General features: G+C 35.4%; 1 protein-coding gene across 1 annotated transcript in view; it reads right to left on the minus strand.

Moving 5' to 3' along the window:
• TTN (titin) overlaps positions 1-21,335 on the minus strand; it is a 274,184-nt gene that overhangs the window by 217,421 nt on the left and 35,428 nt on the right. The window contains 11 exon segments of the mRNA XM_053712845.1: positions 3,391-3,579; positions 4,504-4,629; positions 4,742-5,026; positions 8,976-9,207; positions 16,748-16,913; positions 17,004-17,145; positions 17,246-17,506; positions 17,756-18,016; positions 18,470-18,730; positions 19,670-19,933; positions 20,044-20,304. Of these exon segments, the coding sequence (XP_053568820.1) occupies positions 3,391-3,579; positions 4,504-4,629; positions 4,742-5,026; positions 8,976-9,207; positions 16,748-16,913; positions 17,004-17,145; positions 17,246-17,506; positions 17,756-18,016; positions 18,470-18,730; positions 19,670-19,933; positions 20,044-20,304 (2,448 nt within the window).

Below are 21,335 nucleotides of genomic sequence, written 5' to 3' on the forward strand. Positions count from 1 at the left end.
ACTTATACTGGATTAGTTATATAATGTACTTTTTTAGGTTCCAGCAAAAATTATCCAAAAAAATTTATCACATTTTATTCAGTCTATTGAAAAATTAAACAGAGTTTTTATGAACAGTTATATCAAAATTAATAGCCACCTTCTACTGTTAGTACTGCTGTAGTTGTCTTCTCTCCATAATCATTTTTTAGAGCACAACTGTAAGTTCCTTGATCTGTCAGCTGAGTATTTAGTATTGTAAGCAACATAACATTTCCGTTTTGACTGATTCGTACTCTTTCTGTTTCTTGTATAGTTTGACTTTCATGCTTCCATGTAATTTCTAAACAGTTCTGTTGTACAGCACAAATGAACTGAGCTACTTCCCCACATTTCACAGTCATGTCATGGAGCTTCAGGAGTATCTTCGGAGACTGGTCTTCAATAGCTGGATGTTCAGTATCTGACATGGTTCCTCCTGAAGTTTGAGTGATGGTTTGTTCCTGATGAACTTCGACTTGTTTAGTGGAACTGGCTGTTATGGCAGAACTTTCTGAAATGCTTTCAAAAACCTGTGCACCTTCTTCGGATTTATATTCCTTTAAATAAACTTTATGTTCCACTGTGAAAGGGGACACAATATGGGCCTCTGATACTGACTGTGAGCTGACAGATTCCTTAATGGTTTCCCCAGTGCTTGTAATGCTTTGCCTAACTACGGATTGCACTGTGTAATCAAGTAAAAAAAAAAAAAAGAAAATTAACAACTAAATTGTCGACGACCCCTAATGATAAAACAAATAAGATGGTATAGATAAAAAAATACAAACCAACTGAGAAGAATGCATGCTTTCTGCATGCTTGTTTACAAAAAATAACAAAGGATGGAGGACGGAAAATTCATGCTGACACAGAAGGTTGCATCTTCTTTCGTTGTCGCTTTCCATAATGATTAAGAACGATTTTTAAGGATCAAGAATACCATTTTCTTGACATTTGGATCATTTATACCTAATCAAGTTAGGTTGGCTACTGTATGTTCAACAGTTAGACAGTTCTTTCTTTCAACTTAAACATGTTTTCCATATAAGAAATTTTGTTTTGGCAATGTTCTAGACCTTGGAAAGACTAGCTGAGTTAATGTTTTTATACAAAGCATCATGTCTGAAAATGAAAGAAGGGATAGATGTGACAGTATTATATTTGTTACTAAAGAAGTGCTCTGAATAAAAACACGTGACGTAAGAAGGATCCAAAATGTTATTAGCAAGAGTGCACAATTTGTATAAATCAACCCCACCAGCAAAAAGTGGGGCTTTACCTTCCGAAGTCACAGTTAAAGTAGCTGAACAGGAAACTTCACCAGCACTATTTCCTGCTTTGCAAAAATACTCCCCAGCATTTTCGAGGTAAGCATCAACTATAATGAGTATAGCAGTGTTTGTACACTCATCAAAATGAAAGATTATATTTTTGGATGGAACTACTAGTTGTTGGTTATGGAACCACTGAATTTCAGGCTTTGGCAAACCAGAAACCCTTGCAACAAAGCGTGCTGTTTCCCCACTTTGTACCCTACAGCTTGAAATAGGCTGGATGAAGATAGGACTCTGGCCAACAAGCTCCTTCTTTAATGAATCAGATGATGTAAATTGCCACTGTTGAATTGCTGTAACCTCCACATCATTATTAATTCCTGAAAAGAAGCATGCCACTCTTTATTTTAAGTCCTAATATTATTTACCATAGAGATTTGTCTATTTGTCTAAATAACTACACAAGGTGCTTTCTTTATTGAACCAATAAAAAGTTATTTGGTGATGACACAGCCTATGCAATATTAAAAAAATATTTAGAGAAAAAAAACCTTGATATTCTAGAGACTTTTTAATTTTACGGTTAACTAAAAGTCATCACCAAACATGGATAACTTATTTAAACCAAACATACAATGATGGCCTTATAAGTGAAGTGTAAAAATATCAGTACTTTAGTGCACTAATATTGCTAGAGCAGAATCCATAGTGCTTTCATTTTTACTCCCATATTACAAGCTGAGAGTAAAAAAATAGTGCTCAAGGGAAAGCCTAGGGTGCAGTAACATCTGGAGGTTGGATAGTGTGTTATATCCCTCACCAAATAGACTTCTATGGGAGAATGATGAAAAACACATTTAGGCTATTGCTCACTAACAGTAAAATTATGCTTTTCTATTAATTAAGATAAATGTTTAAACAGTGATTTAAAGGGATATGGTATAAGACAAGGTGTTGGACTGTGAAGGGCTCAAAGCTGTGTATATATACAGTATATATATATATATATATATATATATATATATATATATATATATATATATATATATATGTGTGTGTGTTTGTGTGTTTAAACAGTGATTTAAAGGCATATGGTATATGACAAGGTGTTGGACTGTGAAGGGCTCAAAGGTGTATATATATATGTGTGTGTGTGTATGTATATGTGCACAAACATACACACGTACATATACATACAGACACGCACACATACAAATCCACACACACAGATCTATATATATACACTTTTGAGCCATTCCCAGTTCAACAGCTTGTTATATACCTTATCCCTCTAAATCCCTGTTTAAACAATTACTGTATTATATATATATATATATATATATATATATATATATATATATATATATATACACATGTGAAATACTTTATTTTAATATATTACACATGTGCTTTGTTATGCATATATTGTAGCCCTAACACTTTACTTCAGGTCTCCAGGCACACTTAATTTTTTCAGCTCTACTATCTGTTGTGCTTGAGCACAACACATAACTCACAACTTCTAATGTGAGTGATTATAGCGTACCCTGTGCTATCCACTGATAGTAATCTAGACCTATATTAGTACATTTACAAGGTATATCTAAAATGTTTAGATGAATTGTATTGATCAAGATTTTAAAAGTTTGAATAAATCCAAAACACTAGAAATAATTTGTGTTAATATTATGGTTTAACATCTTTATCTTTTGTATATGTCAGATAATAATTATTTTATTTGCTTTTTTTTAAATGAAATTAATCAATGGCTTTGCCCGATTAAGTATATCCTGAACCAAGGTAATGTGACACAGAAAGACTGCACCTTTGAAAATGCATGGTCAATGGAATGTTGAACAAGAGCAGAACAGGCATAGCAAAATAAATTAAATAAAAACAAATAAATAAAATAAGAATAGTCATATCAAATAACAATGCAAGATGATGCTATTCCATATTCTGAGAAAGAATATGTATGCTGTGATCACAAAATAATGAAGTTAGTGAAATCAGTTGACGATGACAGACAAAGACTTAGATATTAGAGCCACTGTTAATTGAATACATGGACAATACAGTAGACTTGCTGATGTACCTTCCAGTTTCAGATTTGCGGTGCATGATACTTGTCCCAAAGAATTGCTTGCAGCACACGTATAAACGCCTTCATCTTCAGGATAGGCTTCAGCAATTTCAAGCTGATAGGTGTCTTCAAACTGAGTCATTTTAAAGAAGCGTGAAGGCTTTATCTCTTTGTCTTTGCTGTACCATGATACCTTCAGATCTGGTTAAGCACAACACAACTAGTTATAAATGTATTTGGGAAGGAAGTGAATAAATCAACTTTTATATATTCAACAAGCTACCCTCAAAGAGTTCATCTTGTTTGTACATTTTCCTTGATGAAGTCACTTTATTGCTATGCTCCAGCGTAACTATTACTTGGGTTGATCCCAATCCTTTAGAAAAATGTATCTAATGATTTTAAGCAATAACCACCACTGAAGTCTATGTATTCAGAGAACAAAGCAACATCTCATTGGCAGGAAATAATAAGACCATATTTTGCTTTATGTGTTATGAAAATTACTTTTACTTTTCTCTTTGTGTTGTTTGCCAGCACATTTTATAAATAAAAATATTGGTTTGATGGATTTTTTAATTTAAAGGGACACTAAATACTAAATGCACCTCCCTTTATTCATAGGTGCTGCCATTATGGAACCTAGGTTAAACTACTAGTATCTGAAGGATACTGGAAGATAGATTTCAACATGGCAGCACCCATGACTAAAGGGAGGTAGGGAATACTATGCTTATAAAATGTATTAACTGTTTAATGTGCCTTTAAGGGAACAATGTCTTGCACATATTGATACAATATGCACACATTTCAAATTATTTATATATAATTAATATTAAAATATTACTGATTTTATAAAATATACGCCCCCTTAGACAAAATACTTAAAAAAAAAAATTAAAAAAATTGTAGTATATTTAGGGATTCTTATACAAATAATTAAAAAGACCTGCCTATACAATCACAACTAATAACGAACAAATAAAGAACCCTTACTTACTACAATTAGCCCAGAAATGTTGGTAGTTTTGAAAAAGTGTGAAAGAGCATCAAACAGAAAGGGCAGATAGCAAATTGTGTTTGTAATAAAATGAAAAAGCAAAAAAAAAAGGTTGTTTAACTAACCTGAACCACTGACTCTGCACTGGAAGCATGCAGATTGCCCTTCAGCAGTAATGGTATCACGGAGTGGAGTGATAATTTCAGGTGGGAAGGCTGGGGCTTCCAAGTCAGGTGACACTACTTCTGGAACTAAAGTAGCAACACAAAAATATTTGTAGTTATATTATACATAATTTACATTTTGTAAAACTCATCCTGCTATAGAATGATGATGGTTTTACTGAATTGTAATGAATCCTACCTTCAACTGTTAGTGTAGCAGAAGTGGTAGCCATTCCAGAGTCATTGCTTGCTTCACAGGTATAAAGTGCTTCATCTTCAGGGAAAGCTTCTATCAGCAGTAAGGTGTATTCTTGTCCATCATGAAGGAATTTAAACTTGAAACCTGGAGAAAGCTGTGTTGAATCTTTGAACCAAGCTACCTTGGGTTGTGGTTTGCCAGATACTACAGTACAAAAACGAGCAGGCTTGCCAGATTCGACAACACAGGGTTCAAGCATCTGTATAATAACAGGAGGTTCTGGAGCTATTATTAAAAGAGAAAAAGAAAACAGTAAAAAAAAAAGAAAAAAAGAAAAAAAAAAGATTGACAAAGTTCACAATTAAATTCTAGTTATATTGAAGCAAAGGGAGATAACGATAACTTTCTGCATTATTGAGTTTTGAATTGAAAAAGAAGACATTATCACCTAGATTACGAGTTTTGCGTTAACAGGGGTGCGGTGCTAACGCTTAGTTTCAGCTCACCGCTCACCTACAAACAACGCTGGTATTACATGTTTTTTTCAACCCGGCGTTAGACTTTAAAAAGTGAGCGAAGAGCAAAATTTAGCTCCACATCTCACTGTAATACCAGCGCTGCTTACGGTAGCGGTAAACTGGATAAACGTGCTCGTGCATGATTTCCCCATACGAAACAATGGGGCAAAAACACCTGCAAAAAAGCAGCCCCATTGTTTCCTATGGGGAAAGGAAATTTATGTCTACACCTAACACCCTAACATGAACCCCGAGTCTAAAACCCCCTAATTTTACACTTATTAACCCCTAATCTGCTGCCCCCGACATCGCCGACACCTGCATTATATTATTAACCCCTAATCTACCGCTCTGGACACCGCCGCCACCTACATTATACTTATGAACCCCTAATCTGCTGGCCCCAACATCGCCGCCACCTACATTATAGTTATTATCCCCTAATCTGCCCCCCTAGCGTCGCCACAACTATATTAAATGTATTAACCCCTAATCTGCCGCCGCCGCCAACGTCGCCACCACTATAATAAAGTTATTAACCCCTAAACCTAAGTCTAACCCTAACCCTAACACCCCCTAACTTAAATATAATTTAAATAAAACAAAATAAAATAACTACAATTAAATAAATTATTCCTATTTAAAACTAAATACTTACCTATAAAATAAACCCTAATATAGCTACAATATGACTAATAGTTACATTGTAGCTAGCTTAGGGTTTATTTTTATTTTACAGGCAACTTTGTATTTATTTTAACTAGGTACAATAGTTATTAAATAGTTATTAACTATTTAATAACTTCCTAGTTAAAATAAAAACAAATTTACCTGTAAAATAAAACCTAACCTAAATTACAATTACACCTAACACTACACTATAATTAAAATAATTTCCTAAATTAACTACAATTAACTACAATTAAATTAAATAAACTAAAGTACGAAAAAAAAAACCACTAAATTACAGAAAATAATAAAATAATTACAAGAATTTTAAACTAATTACACCTAATCTAATCCCCCTAATAAAATAAAAAAGCCCCCCCAAATAATAAAAATCCCTACCCTATACTAAATTACAAATAACCCTTAAAAGGGCTTTTTGCAGGGCATTGCCCCAAAGTAATCAGCTCTATTACCTGTAAAAAAAATACAATACCCCCCCAACATTAAAACCCACCACCCACACACACCACCCTACTCTAAAACCCACCCAATCCCCCCTAAATAAAACCTAACACTAACCCCTTGAAGATCACCCTACCTTGAGACGTCTTCACCCAACCATGCACAAGTGGTCCTCCAGAGGAGCAGAAGTCTTCATCCGATCCGGGCAGAAGAGGACCTCCAGACAGGCAGAAGTCTTCATCCAGACGGCATCTTCTATCTTCATCCATCCGGAGCAGAGTGGGTCCATCTTCAAGCCAGCCGACGAGGAACATCCTCTTCTTCCGACGACTCCCGACGAATGAAGGTTCCTTTATATGACGTCATCCAAGATGGCGTCCCTTGAATTCCGATTGGCTGATAGGATTCTATCAGCCAATTGGAATTAAAGTAGAAAAAATCCTATTGGCTGATCCAATCAGTCAATAGAATTGAGCTTGCATTCTATTGGCTGATTGGAACAGCCAATAGAATGCGAGCTCAATCCTATTGGCTGATTGGATCAGCCAATAGGATTGAACTTCAATTCTAGTGGCTGATTGGATCAGCCAATAGGATTTTTCCTACCTTAATTCTGATTGGCTGATAGAATCCTATCAGCCAATCGGAATTCAAGGGACGCCATCTTGGATGACGTAATTTAAAGGAACCTTCATTCATCGGGAGTCGTCGGAAGAAGAGGATGATCCGCGTCGGCTGGCTTGAAGATGGACCCGCTCCGATCCGGATGGATGAAGATAGAAGATGCCGCCTGGATGAAGACTTCTGCCCGTCTGGAGGTCCTCTTCTGCCCGGATCGGATGAAGACTTCTGCCCCTATGGAGGACAACTTGTGCCCGGCTGGGTGAAGATGTCTAAAGGTAGGGTGATCTTCAAGGGGTTAGTGTTAGGTTTTATTAAGGGGAGATTGGGTGGGTTTTAGAGAAGGGGTGGGTGTGTGGGTGGTGGGTTTTAATGTTGGGGGGTATTGTATTTTTTTTTTTTACAGGTAATAGAGCTGATTACTTTGGGGCAATGCCCCGCAAAAAGACCCTTTTAAGGGCTATTTGTAATTTAGTATAGGGTAGGGATTTTTATTATTTTGGGGAGCTTTTTTATTTTATTAGGGGGATTAGATTAGGTGTAATTAGTTTAAAATTCTTGCAATTATTTTATTATTTTCTGTAATTTAGTGTTTGGTTTTTTTCGGACTTTATTTAATTTAATTGTAGTTAATTGTAGTTAATTTAGGAAATTATTTTAATTATAGTGTAGTGTTGTGTAGGTGTAATTGTAATTTAGGTTAGGTTTAATTTTACAGGTAAATTTGTTTTTATTTTAACTAGGAAGTTATTAAATAGTTAATAACTATTTAATAACTATTCTACCTAGTTAAAATAAATACAAAGTTGCCTGTAAAATAAAAATAAATCCTAAAATGGCTACAATGTAACTATTAGTAGTATTTGTAGCTATTTTAGGGTTTATTTTATAGGTAAGTATTTAGTTTTAAACAGGAATTATTTATTTAATTTTAGTAATTTTATTTCGTTTTATTTAAATTATATTTAAGTTAGGGGGTGTTAGGGTTAGACTTAGGTTTAGGGGGTAATACATGTAATATAGTTGCGGTGACGTTGTGGGCGGCAGATTAGGGGTTAATAAATGTAGGTAGGTGTCGGCGATGTTAGGGATGGCAGATTAGGGGTTAATAAAATTTAACTAGTGTTTGCGAGGCGGGAGTGCGGCGGTTTAGGGGTTAATATATTTTTTGAAGTGGCAGCGATGTCCGGTCGGCAGATTAGGGGTTAAAAACTTTAGTTAACTGTTTGCGATGTGGGGGGGGGGCTCGGTTTAGGGGTTATTAGGTAGTTTATGGGTGTTAGTGTACTTTTTAGCACTTTAGTTAAGAGTTTTATGTGACGGCGTTAGCCGATAAACATCTTAGCTACTGACTTTTAAATGCGGTATCAGTCTTGACAGGAGAGGCTGTACCGCTCACTTTCTCCAATACTCGTAATACCGGCGTTAGGAAAATCCCATTAAAAAGATAGGATACGCAACTGATGTAAGGGGATTTGCAGTATGCTCGAGTCGAGGAAAAAAAGTGAGCGGTACACCTGTACCTGCCAGACTCGTAATACCAGCGGGCGTTAAAAAGCAGCGTTGGGACCTCTCAACGCTGCTTTTTAAGGCTAACGCAAGACTCGTAATCTAGGCGTATATTTCTAGGAACTCAAATTTCTATCTAGATAAAGAAGTTAAATGTGTATATGATTTTAAAAAAATCTATATAACCCCTTTAAAAATTTATCTGGAGGATCATTCATCACAACCTATTTTAAGTGGAACACCATTAATGCCTTTACCATAGAGAACAAACACATTTTTACAAATAAATGAGTAATTTTCCTTTTTAACTTACATCTATTCTAAAACCTATGTCAACAGGTTGAATTAGACGTATTTAGAAGTATTTACAAACTTGAAGATAACAATAAATTTGACATTGTTCTACTACTTACAGTATACAGATGGATATCAGATTGCAAAAAATGACAACTTACCATTCACATAAAGCATAACAGAGCTTCTGTTTTTTCCGGCAAGGATTGTGTATTCTCCAGCATCAGTAATTCTAGTTTCAGTGATGCACATGCGATGCACGCGCCTTTCAACTATGTATTGGTATCGCTCTTCAACATGGAAATTTATTTCAATTCCATCTTTCAACCATCGAGCATCAATATCATCTTCATTGACTTCAAATTCAACCACTGCTCTCTGTCTCTCAATAGCCTAAATATAATACATACATATGTTAGTAATATGTTTACTCAGTATAATCTCAGTAAACTTTATCGGGATATTAACGTATATGCATATAAAGAGCACTACGTTTAGAATATTTTTTGCTTATGAAATAAATTAAGGTTAAAGCTGTGTAAGTTGATAATGAAAACAACAGGAAGTGTATGTTTTGTGCTCAACAGGTTTGTGGGATAAAAGCTCACTGGCTGATAAGGAAAGTTCCAACTTTTCTATTGGTGGTCAATAATCCAGTACACAAATATTCAAACAATGTTTTTTTTTTAAAAAACTTTAGCACAGAAACATCCATTAACAAAGAAAGAAATACATTTGTAATTTTTCTCTTCTAGATGCAACAAATAAAATTTACTTTAATACCCTTTAAATGAATTGTCTGGACCACAACAGAAGAATGCAATATAAGCATTTTAACCAGCATAAAAGAAGAAAAGTATTTCAGGTGCTAGAACAAGTGGCCAAGCTCTAGTATGAAAACACTATTGTTGTTTACAGGGTATTGAATTAATTGAACAATTTAAAAAACAGGACGAACTGTGGAGTTTAAAGCAACATGGCGTTCATTAAAAGGTATCCGGTGAATACGATGACCAAGAAACATTTATTGTAACTAATGGAGGGCAAAGAATATCTTGTCTGACATGATGTGTTTTATCATTGTGTGCAATAATAATGTTAAATGACATGAAAATCACAAGTAAACCTTCATGATTTAGATAAACAGTACAATTTAAACAAAATACAATTTGATTCTATTATCAAATTTACATTATTCTCTTGACATCCTTTGATGAAGAGCATACCTAGGTATGCTCTGTAGTATGCACATGCCCTGAGCACTATGAAAGCAGTGCTTGTAACAGTGGTATACATTGCTGCAAACACTGCTGAAAACACTGCTGCCATATAGTGCTCAAGATATGTACACACTTCTGAATCTACCTAGAAAATATGGTAAAAAAGGAGAATGTGGTAAATTTGAAATCTGGGGGAAAGTCTTTTTTTTATTTATTTTAATTGTAACTGAATCATAAAAGTTTAATTTTGACCACCATGTCCTATGTCAAATGATTGCTATTACACATAGAGCTCCATTCATCACTACATTTATCAGTTAAGAAGCAGCAGTGGTGAACTTAAAGGGCCAGTCTACTTGATTTTTTTTTTGTTTAAAAAGATAGATAACGCCTTTACCACCCAATCCCCAGCTTTGCACAACCAACATTATTATATTAATATACTTTATAACCTCTAAGCCTCTAAATGTCTGCCTGTTTCTAAGCCCTTGCTGGTCTCTTCTTATCCAGACAGTGCTAGTTCATGTGTGTCATATATATAGCATTGTGCTCACTACTGTGGAGCTATGCCTGAACCAGTACTAATTGGCTAAAATGCAAATTTGTAAAAAAAAAAAAAAAAAAAAAGCACAGAGACAAGAGGACAGTCTTCAGGAACTTAGATACAAGGTAATTACAGATGTAAAAAGTATATTAAAAAACATAATTTATGTAAGAACTTACCTGATAAATTCATTTCTTTCATATTAGCAAGAGTCCATGAGCTAGTGACGTATGGGATATACATTCCTACCAGGAGGGGCAAAGTTTCCCAAACCTTAAAATGCCTATAAATACACCCCTCACCACACCCACAAATCAGTTTAACGAATAGCCAAGAAGTGGGGTGATAAGAAAAAAGTGCAAAAGCATAAAAAATAAGGAATTGGAATAATTGTGCTTTATAAAAAAAATCATAACCACCACAAAAAAAGGGTGGGCCTCATGGACTCTTGCTAATATGAAAGAAATGAATTTATCAGGTAAGTTCTTACATAAATTATGTTTTCTTTCATGTAATTAGCAAGAGTCCATGAGCTAGTGACGTATGGGATAATGACTACCCAAGATGTGGATCTTTCCACGCAAGAGTCACTAGAGAGGGAGGGATAAAATAAAGACAGCCAATTCCTGCTGAAAATAATCCACACCCAAAATAAAGTTTAATGAAAACATAAGCAGAAGATTCAAACTGAAACCACTGCCTGAAGTACTTTTCTACCAAAAACTGCTTCAGAAGAAGAAAACACATCAAAATGGTAGAATTTAGTAAAAGTATGCAAAGAGGACCAAGTTGCTGCTTTGCAAATCTGATCAACCGAAGCTTCATTCCTAAACGCCCAGGAAGTAGAAACTGACCTAGTAGAATGAGCTGTAATCCTTCGAGGCGGAGTTTTACCCGACTCGACATAGGCATGATGAAATAAAGATTTCAACCAAGATGCCAAAGAAATGGCAGAAGCTTTCTGGCCTTTTCTAGAACCGGAAAAGATGACAAATAGACTAGAAGTCTTTCGGAAAGACTTAGTAGCTTCAACATAATATTACAAAGCTCTAACAGCATCCAAAGAATGCAATGATTTCTCCCTAGAATTCATAGGATTAGGACATAATGAAGGAACCACAATTTCTCTACTAATGTTGTTAGAATTCACAACCTTAGGTAAAGAATTCAAAAGAAGTTTGCAGCACCGCCTTATCCTGATGAAAAATCAGAAAAGGAGACTCACAAGAAAGAGCAGATAATTCAGAGACTCTTCTGGCAGAAGAGATGGCCAAAAGAAACAAAACTTTCCAACAAAAAAATTAATGACCAAAGAATACATGGGTTCAAAAGGAGGAGCTTGAAGAGCCCCCAGAACCAAATTCAAACTCCAAGGAGGAGAAATTGACTTAATGACAGGTTTTATACGAACCAAAGCTTGTACAAAACAATGAATATCAGGAAGATTAGCAATCTTTCTGTGAAAAAGAACAGAAAGAGCAGAGATTTGTCCTTCAAGGAACTTGCGGACAAACCTTTATCTAAACCATCCTGAAGAAACTGTAAAATTCTTGGTATTCAAAAAGAATGCCAAGAAAAATGATGAGAAAGACACTAAGAAATATAAGTCTTCCAGACTCTATAATATATCTCTCTAGATACAGATTTACGAGCCTGTCACATAGTATTAATCACAGAGTCAGAGAAACCTCTTTGACCAAGAATCAAGCGTTCAAACTCCATACCCTAAAATTTAAGGATTTGAGATCCTGATGGAAGAAAGGACCTTGCGACAGAAGGTCTTGTCTTAACGGAAGAGTCCACAGCTGGCAAGAGGCCATCCGGACAAGATCCGCATACCAAAACCTGTGAGACCATGCTGGAGCTACCAGCAGGACAAACGAGCATTCCTTTAGAATCTTGGAGAATACTCTTGGAAGAAGAACTAGAGGCGGAAAGATATAGGCAGGATGATACTTTCAAGGAAGTGATAATGCATCCACTGCCTCCGCCTGAGGATCCCGGGATCTGGACAGATACCAGGGAAGTTTCTTGTTTAGATGAGAAGCCATCAGATCTATTTCTGGGAGTTCCCACATTTGAACAATCTGAAGAAATACCTCTGGGTGAAGAGACCATTCGCCCGGATGCAACGTTTGGCGACTGAGATAATCCGCTTCCCAATTGTCTATACCTGGGATATGAACCGCAGAGATTAGACAGGAGCTGGATTCCGCCCAAACCAAAATTCGAGATACTTCTTTCATAGCCAGAGGACTGTGAGTCCCTCCTTGATGATTGATGTATGCCACAGTTGTGACATTGTCTATCTGAAAACAAATGAACAACTCTCTCTTCAGAAGAGGCCAAGACTGAAGAGCTCTGAAAATTGCACGGAGTTCCAAAATATTGATCGGTAATCTCACCTCCTGAGATTCCCAAACCCCTTGTGCCGTCAGAGACCCCCACACAGCTCCCCAACCTGTTGAGATTATAGTCCAGGTCGGAAGAACAAAGAAGCCCCCTGAACTAAACGATGGTGATCTGTCCACCACATCAGAGAGTGTCGTATAATCGGTTTAAAGATATTAATTGAGATATCTTTGTGTAATCCCTGCACCATTGGTTCAGCATACAGAGCTGAAGAGGTCGCATGTGAAAACGAGCAAAGGAGATCGCATCCGATGCAGCAGTCATAAGACCTAAAATTTCCATGCATAAGGCTACCAAAGGGAATGAATGTGACTGAAGGTTTTGACAAGCTGATATCAATGTTAGACTTCTCTTGTCTGACAAAGACAGAGTCATAGACACTGAATCTATCTGGAAACCTAAAAAGGTTACCCTTGTCTGAGGAATCAATGAACCTTTTTGGTAAATTGATCCTCCAACCATGATCTTGAAGAAACAACACAAGTCGATTCGTATGAGATTCTGCGAAAATGTGAAGACTGAGCAAGTACCAAGATATCGTCCAAAATAAGGAAATACCAATACCCTGTTCTCTGATTACAGACAGAAGGGCACGAGAACCTTTGAAAAAATTCTTGGAGCTGATGCTAGGCCAAACGGTAGAGCCACAAAACTGGTAATGCTTGTCTAAAAAGAGAATCTCAGAAACTAAAAGTAATCTGGATGAATCGGAATATGCAGATATGCATCCTGTAAATCTATTGTAGACATATAATGCCCTTGCTAAACAAAAGGCAGGATAGTCCTACAGTTACCATCTTGAATGTTGGTATCCTTACATAACGATTCAATATTGATAGATCCGGAACTGGTCTGAAGGAATTGGCCTTCTTTGGTACAATGAAGAGATAGAATAAAACCCCAGCCCCTGTTCCAGAACTGGAACTGGCATAATTACTCCAGCCAACTCTAGATCTGAAACACATTTCAGAAATGCTGAGCCTTTGCTGGGTTTACTGGGACACGGGAAAGAAAAAAATCTCTTTGCAGGAGGCCTTAACTTGAAGCCAATTCTGTACCTTTATGAAACAATGTTCTGAAACCAGAGATTGTGAACGGAATTGATCCAAATTTCTTTGAAGAAAACGTGATCTGCCCCATACCAGCTGAGCTGGAATGAGGGCCGCACCTTCATGGGTACTTAGGAGCTGGCTTTGGGTTTCTATAAGGCTTGGATATATTCCAAACTGGAAATGGTTTCCAAACTGATACCGCTCCTGAGGATGAAGGATCAGGCTTTTGTTCCTTGTTGTGAGGAAAGGAACGAAAACGATTATTAGACCTAAATTTACCTTAGATTTTTTATCCTTTGGTAAAAAAGTTCCCTTCCCTCCAGTAACAGTTGAGATAATAGAATCCAACTGAGAACCGAATAATTAATTACCCTGGAAAGAAAGGGATAGCAAAGTAGACTTAGAAGACATATCAGCATTCCAAGTTATAAGCCATAAAGCTCTTCTAGCTAAAATAGCTAGAGACATATACCTGACATCAACTCTAATGATATCAAAGATGGTATCACAAATAAAATTATTAGCATGTTATAGAATAATAATAATGCTATAAAATTATGATCTGTTACTTGTTGCGCTAAAGCTTCTAACCAAAAAGTTGAAGCTGCAGCAACATCTGCTAAAAATATAGCAGGAGTAGAGACAGCCCCATTAACCTTAGGGATTTTGTCCCAAAAACTCTAATCTGTCAGATGGCACAGAATATAATTGCTTAAAACGTTTTAGAAGGAGTAAATGAATTACCCAAATTATTCCATTCCCTGGAAATTACTTCAGAAATAGCATCAGGGAGAGAAAACACTTCTGGAATAACTACAGGAGATTTAAAAACCTTATTTAAACGTTTAGATTTAGTATCAAGAGGACCAGAATCCTCTATTTCTAATGCAATTAATACTTCTTTAAGTAAAGAACGAATAAATTCCATCTTGAACAAATACGAAGATTTATCAGCATCAACCTCTGAGACAGAAACCTCTGAACCAGAAGAACCATTATCAGTATTAGAATGATGATGTTCATTTAAAAATTCATCTGAAAAAAGAGAAGTTTTAAAAGACTTTTATGTATACTAGAAGGAGAAATTACAGACATAGCCTTCTTAATGGATTTTAAAAATAAAATCTCTTATGTTATCAGGAACACTCTGAAAATTAGATGTTGACGGAACAGCAACAGGTAATGTAACAGTACTAAAGGAAATTTAACTGCATTAACAAGTTTGTCATGACATGCAATACAAACAACAGCTGGAGAAACAGATACAAAAAGTTTATAGCAGATACACTTAGCTTGGTAGCTCCAGCACCGGGCAGCGATTTTCCTGAAGTATCTTCTGACTCAGTTGCAATATGTAATAGAAAAAAACAACATATAAAGCAAAATTGATCAAATTCCTTAAATGACAGTTTCAGGAATGGGAAAAAAATGCCAGTGAACAAGCTTCTAGCAACCAGAAGCAATAAATAATGAGACTTAAATAATGTGGAGACAAAAATGACGCCCATATTTTTTAGCGCCAAATAAGACGCCCACATTATTTGGCGCCAAAAAATGACACCACATCCAGAACGCCGACACTTTTGACGCAACTTCCGGCGACACGTATGACGCCGGAAACAGAAAAAAAAAATTTGCGCCAAAAAAAGTCTGCGCCAAGAATGACGCAATAAAATGAAGCATTTTCCGCCCCCGCGAGCCTAACAGCCCACAGGGAAAAAGTCAAATTTTTTAAGGTAAGAAAAAATGATTGATTCAAATGCATTATCCCAAATATGAAACTGACTGTCTGAAAATAAGGAATGTTGAACATCCTGAGTCAAGGCAAATAAATGTTTGAATACATATATTTAGAACTTTATAAAAAAGTGCCTAACCATAGCTTAGAGTGTCACAGAAAATAAGCTTACTTACTTACCCCAGGACACTCATCTACATGTTGTAGAAAGCCAAACCAGTACTGAAACGAAAATCAGCAGAGGTAATGGTATATATATAAGAGAATATCGTCGATCTGAAAAGGGAGGTAAGAGATGAATCTCTACGACTGATAACAGAGAACCTATGAAATAGACCCCGTAGAAGGAGATCATTGCATTCAAATAGGCAATACTCTCCTCACATCCCTCTGACATTCACTGCACGCTGAGAGGAAAACCGGGCTCCAACCTGCTGCGGAGCGCATATCAACGTAGAATCTAGCACAAACTTACTTCACCACCTCCATAGGAGGCAAAGTTTGTAAAACTGATTTGTGGGTGTGGTGAGGGGTGTATTTATAGGCATTTTAAGGTTTGGGAAACTTTGCCCCTCCTGGTAGGAATGTATATCCCATACGTCACTAGCTCATGGACTCTTGCTAATTACATGAAAGAAAACAGTGTTGGTTATGCAAAACGGGGGAATAGGTAACAAAGGCATTATCTATCTTTATAAACAATAACAATTTTCAAGTAGACTATCCCTTTAAAACACCCTGGTTTTATTAAAAAAAAGTTTATTGGATTGCAAGTTGAGAGCTTCTACAACAGCATACAGAATACCTGTTTCCTATTGGCTTAGAACATAGTCATATGCTTTGGCTACTATTCACTTACTGTTGAATATTCATTCTAATACCCTCATCTATGTAAATATTCTTTATTTAATTTATTTATTTGGTTACACTTTCTTTTAATGTTGAACCATTTTGGTAAAGACATTACCTGAATTTCTTTGTGAAAGCTTGCAATGCGGACATCTCTGCCTTCCACATACAGGTTAGCTGTGGACATGTTTCCTCCAGCAACTGCTGAGTATTGGCCAGCATCAGACATTCGAGCCATTGGGATAACAAGACGGTGAACATATCTCTCTCTTTGAATTTTCACTCTGTGTAGTTTATAAATCCATATATTAATATCATCTAACTCAACCACCATTTATGTAGGTTGGCGTTTTTCTTTTTTATATGTTGTATACCTGTCTGTAATTTGCAGTTCCTGGCCATCTTTCATCCACTGAACTTGCAGGTCTGGTTCTGATATTTCACACTCAAATGTGGCTCTTTTCTTTTCAAGAACTTTAATTTCTTTTATCTGTTTTCTGAATTCAATATGACGAGCTAAATTTAAAAAAAAGGGATCAAATTAATAATAAACACAGTAAAAGATAGGCACAGACTTTACTGACAAAAATATAACTACAAATAAGTGGAATCTTACCTTCCACATATAAGGTGGCTTTGGACACAGCATTTCCAGCAACAAAGCTGTATTCTGCAGCATCACCAAAGTGGACATTTCTAATGGTCAGCAAATGGTTTTGTTGTTTGGCTTTTATCTGGCATCGGTCAGTGGACTTAATCTCGACACCATTCTTCAACCATTTGTAAGTGATACCTTCATGGTTGACAGTTACTTCAAAGGTAATTGTATCTTTTTCTTCGGCATTAATATCTTTTAACATAGATGTAATCAGAATAGCTGAAAAATATATAAATATATACATTTAACAATAATAATAAATAGCTAGTCTCAGTGTATGAATAGCAGCCTATTACTGATACAGTGTGTAAATTAAAGAAAATAACTATTTCTTCATAATTTACCCATAAATACACATAATGACAAAACAAAAAGTATTTATACTAACTTAACTAATCTCTTATTTTATTTTTTTATTTAATTATTGTAAATGTACTTTATTTAATATACAAACATTGATATACTTACGTTTAACTGTGAGCGTTGCGCTGACTTTGTCATTTCCACAAACAAATGTGTACTCTGCAGAATCTTCAGTACTTGTATTCATTATGATAAGCTGATGAAGTTTGCCCTGAACCACAATTTTAAATTTCTCGCTCATTTCGATTTCCACACCATTTTTCAGCCACACAGATGGTACATTAAAGTGTGACACTTCACACTGAAATGAGGCTGTTTTAGTCTCGGGAACTTCAATGTTCTTCAATGTCTTTGTGATTTTTATAGCTTAGGGTGAAAAAAGTAATGAGTTAGTAAAATAAAAAGAGAGAAGAGAGATAGCGACGGAGAGAAATAAAGAGTGAGGGTGAAAGAAAGAGAGTGGAAGACGGTAAAGTCAAAGAAGTGGATAGAGAAAGAGAGAATGTACAAAGTATAAAGAGAAAGCAAGAAAAAAGTGAGAAGGAGAAAAGGATAGAGAGAAGAGAAAGAAAAAGAGACAAATAAAGAGAGAAAGTAAGAAAGAGATAGCAGATGGGAGAGAGAAAGAGCATAAGAAAAAAAAGAATGGATGGGAGAGAAAAAGTAAGAAAGAGAAAACAGATGCAAGAGACAAAGACAGAGGAGACAGAGAGAAACAAGGAGGAGGTTAACATAAAGTGCAGAGAGAAAATAGAAGCAAGTAAGAAGATAATTTGATAGCTAAGAAAGCAATAAGAGATCCATGACATGTTTTCTTACCTTCCACAAACAGTTTAGCTTTACTCTCCAGCTGGCCAACCACAGCTTTGTATTCTCCAGCATCTGCAGATGTAGCATTCTGCAGGACAAGCTTATGGACTTTCCTTTCAGAGGTAATCTTGTGTTTGTCGCTTGGTTTTAACTCCACATTTTTAAAGAACCATTTTACTGGTACAGTATCATGGGATACACTAATTTCAAAGGTAGCAGCTGCATTTTCTAAAGCAGTCACATCCTTTGCTTTCTTGATAATTTTAACAGCTAGAGTAAAATGAAATGAGATGTCAGTTAAAAACAACCAATCACATCACTGACAAGTAATTTAAGTAATTTATTAACTTATTTCACATCATTACATACATTTAAACACATTTAAGAAAGGGCATGAATATACCAATATGAATTTATCAAATTCACCAATGGTTGTAAAATGTTAAAATATAAAATTAAAATATAAGTTGATGTGAATCCTTTCATCAAAAAATTCTATTATGTTTGGTTTTAACACTTTTGAGAAAATTCTACACATTAAGAAAAAATGTAATTACTTTTTTTTTATAAATTCTATAATAATTGTGTACAAACGGCTAAAAAACAAACAGCATTGTTTCTCAGAAGCCTACATAGATATGCATTGTGCTAACCAACAATCTATATTAAATATGTTTTACCACTAAAACTAAGCGGGTAGCTCCTGTCAATGTTGATTTTAATGGAAGCTACAAGGAAGCAGAACCATAGTAATCTTTGTTGCCCAGTCAATAAAGTACAATTTAGTAGCTTTTTAAGAGGATATAGATTGTAAAAATGTTTTACTAATGTGGTAGAGCATTTCACTATTGCACTGTGGCTTACATATAATTATTTGTTCAGCCCCAGAGGAGCAATGTACTACAGGGACCTACCTGAAGATCCCTGGTGAGCCTATAATAAGAGGCATATTTGTGGGGCAACCAACTAATTGACAATAGTACATTGTTTCTCATGAGCATATCTAGATATGCTTTTCAACAAAGAATACGAAGAGAGCAAAATAAATCTGATAACAGAAATAAATGTAAAAGTTAAAATTCCATGAACCATGAATGATTACATTATACGCTCACATTGTATTTCTGTTACATTATATATTAAACAATGCATAAGTGTACTTTATATTTGTATTTTTTAATTATAACTATATAATACAAAGTTACTTACTTTCAACATGAAGTCTTGCGTTAGCTCCAATCTTTCCAAGTTTGAAGCTATAAACAGACTCATCAACAACACCACAGTTTTTGATCTTCAAAGTATGGATTGTTCCATCGACTGTAATTTCATATTTGTCATTAGATTCAAGTTCCACGCCATTCTTGATCCACTGAGCACCCTTAACGTCAGGATGTGTGAGTTCTACAGTGAAAATGGCATCTTGCGTTTCTGTCACAGTCTGATTTTTGAGAGTCTTCTTTATCTTAACAGCTAAAGCAAAATGTAATATTGTATTACAGATCATCCAAGAAACAGTTACACAAACACAACCACAATAACAAAAATATCTCTACCAACTATAATTACAAGACATTACTAACCTTCAACCTTTAGTTTTGCAGATGTTTTTGATGTTGCAACTTGGTATGTATATTCACCCACATCATCAAGTTTGCTGATTGCAATTATAAGGTGTCTCTTCACACCAATTGTTTCACTTCTAACAATATCTGTGAAGTTAATAGGTTTTCCTTCTCTGAGCCATTTGCCTTTAGAGTCTGGGTTTGCAACTTCGCATTCAAAAACTGCTATTTGGGATTCAGCTACAGTGAGATCAACAAGGGGTTTGCTAATCGCTCCACCTGTGGAAGTACAAGCAAACACATTAATACGAATCTGACAAGGATCAAAGTTTTATACGTTTATCAGACTAATACAGATAAATTGTTCTTTTCAGAAATTAGTAAAATAGATGAGATGTAGAATAGGATATAATAAGAGTTAAATCTCTAGCAGTCTTGAACATACATATTGCGCAATTTAGACATCACCAAATTATTCTCCAACACTGAAAAACTTCCTTAAATGGTGGGGCAGAATTCTATGGCCTTATACAATAGGGCCCACGTTTACTAGATGCCAGGGAGTGGCACTGTACATTAATGCTTGCTGAGAAATACATCTAAGACCCTTCCTCTCCTAAAACACAATTATAATTTATTTATTTCAAAGTTGTGTTCAGTTTTGTTCAGAGAATTTTATAGCCTTCCTCACTATCTCAGCCTACCTGCTATACAATGACATTATATTGCAAATATATATATATAGTTATAAACTTATCTAATAAAATCTTGCCAGGAATACATTTTTTTGTACCTTAAAGGAATATTAAATACAGTAGAATTGCAAAATCAAGAAATGCATAATGAAATGTCAATATAATAGAACTTACTCTGAATTTCAAAAGAGTAGTTTATTTCTGACAAATTTTAAAGTTTTTTTCCATTTCCCCCTCCCCCCTATCGTCTGACTGCCATCAGCTATTTACAAATGTATATACGTATATACCCTGAACTCTTGCACATGCTCAGTAGGAGTTGATGACTCATGGACAAAAATTAGAAAGTAGTTTTTTTTTACAAAACTGCATGCTCAAATTCACTTTGTGTCCCTTTAAGACTAGAACAAATATCATTAATGTACAGAGATTGCTTAAAGGGACACTAAAACCACATTCTTTCTTTCATGATTCAGATAGAGAATACAATTTTAAACAACTTTCCAATGTACTTCTATTATCTAATTTGCTTAATTTTTTAGATATCCTTTGTTGAAGAAAGAGCAATGCACATGGGAGAGCCAATCACATCAGGCATCTATGTGCAGCAACCAA

The sequence above is a fragment of the Bombina bombina genome, chromosome 1 (genome assembly GCF_027579735.1).
Source record: "Bombina bombina isolate aBomBom1 chromosome 1, aBomBom1.pri, whole genome shotgun sequence".
Taxonomy (NCBI): domain Eukaryota; kingdom Metazoa; phylum Chordata; class Amphibia; order Anura; family Bombinatoridae; genus Bombina; species Bombina bombina.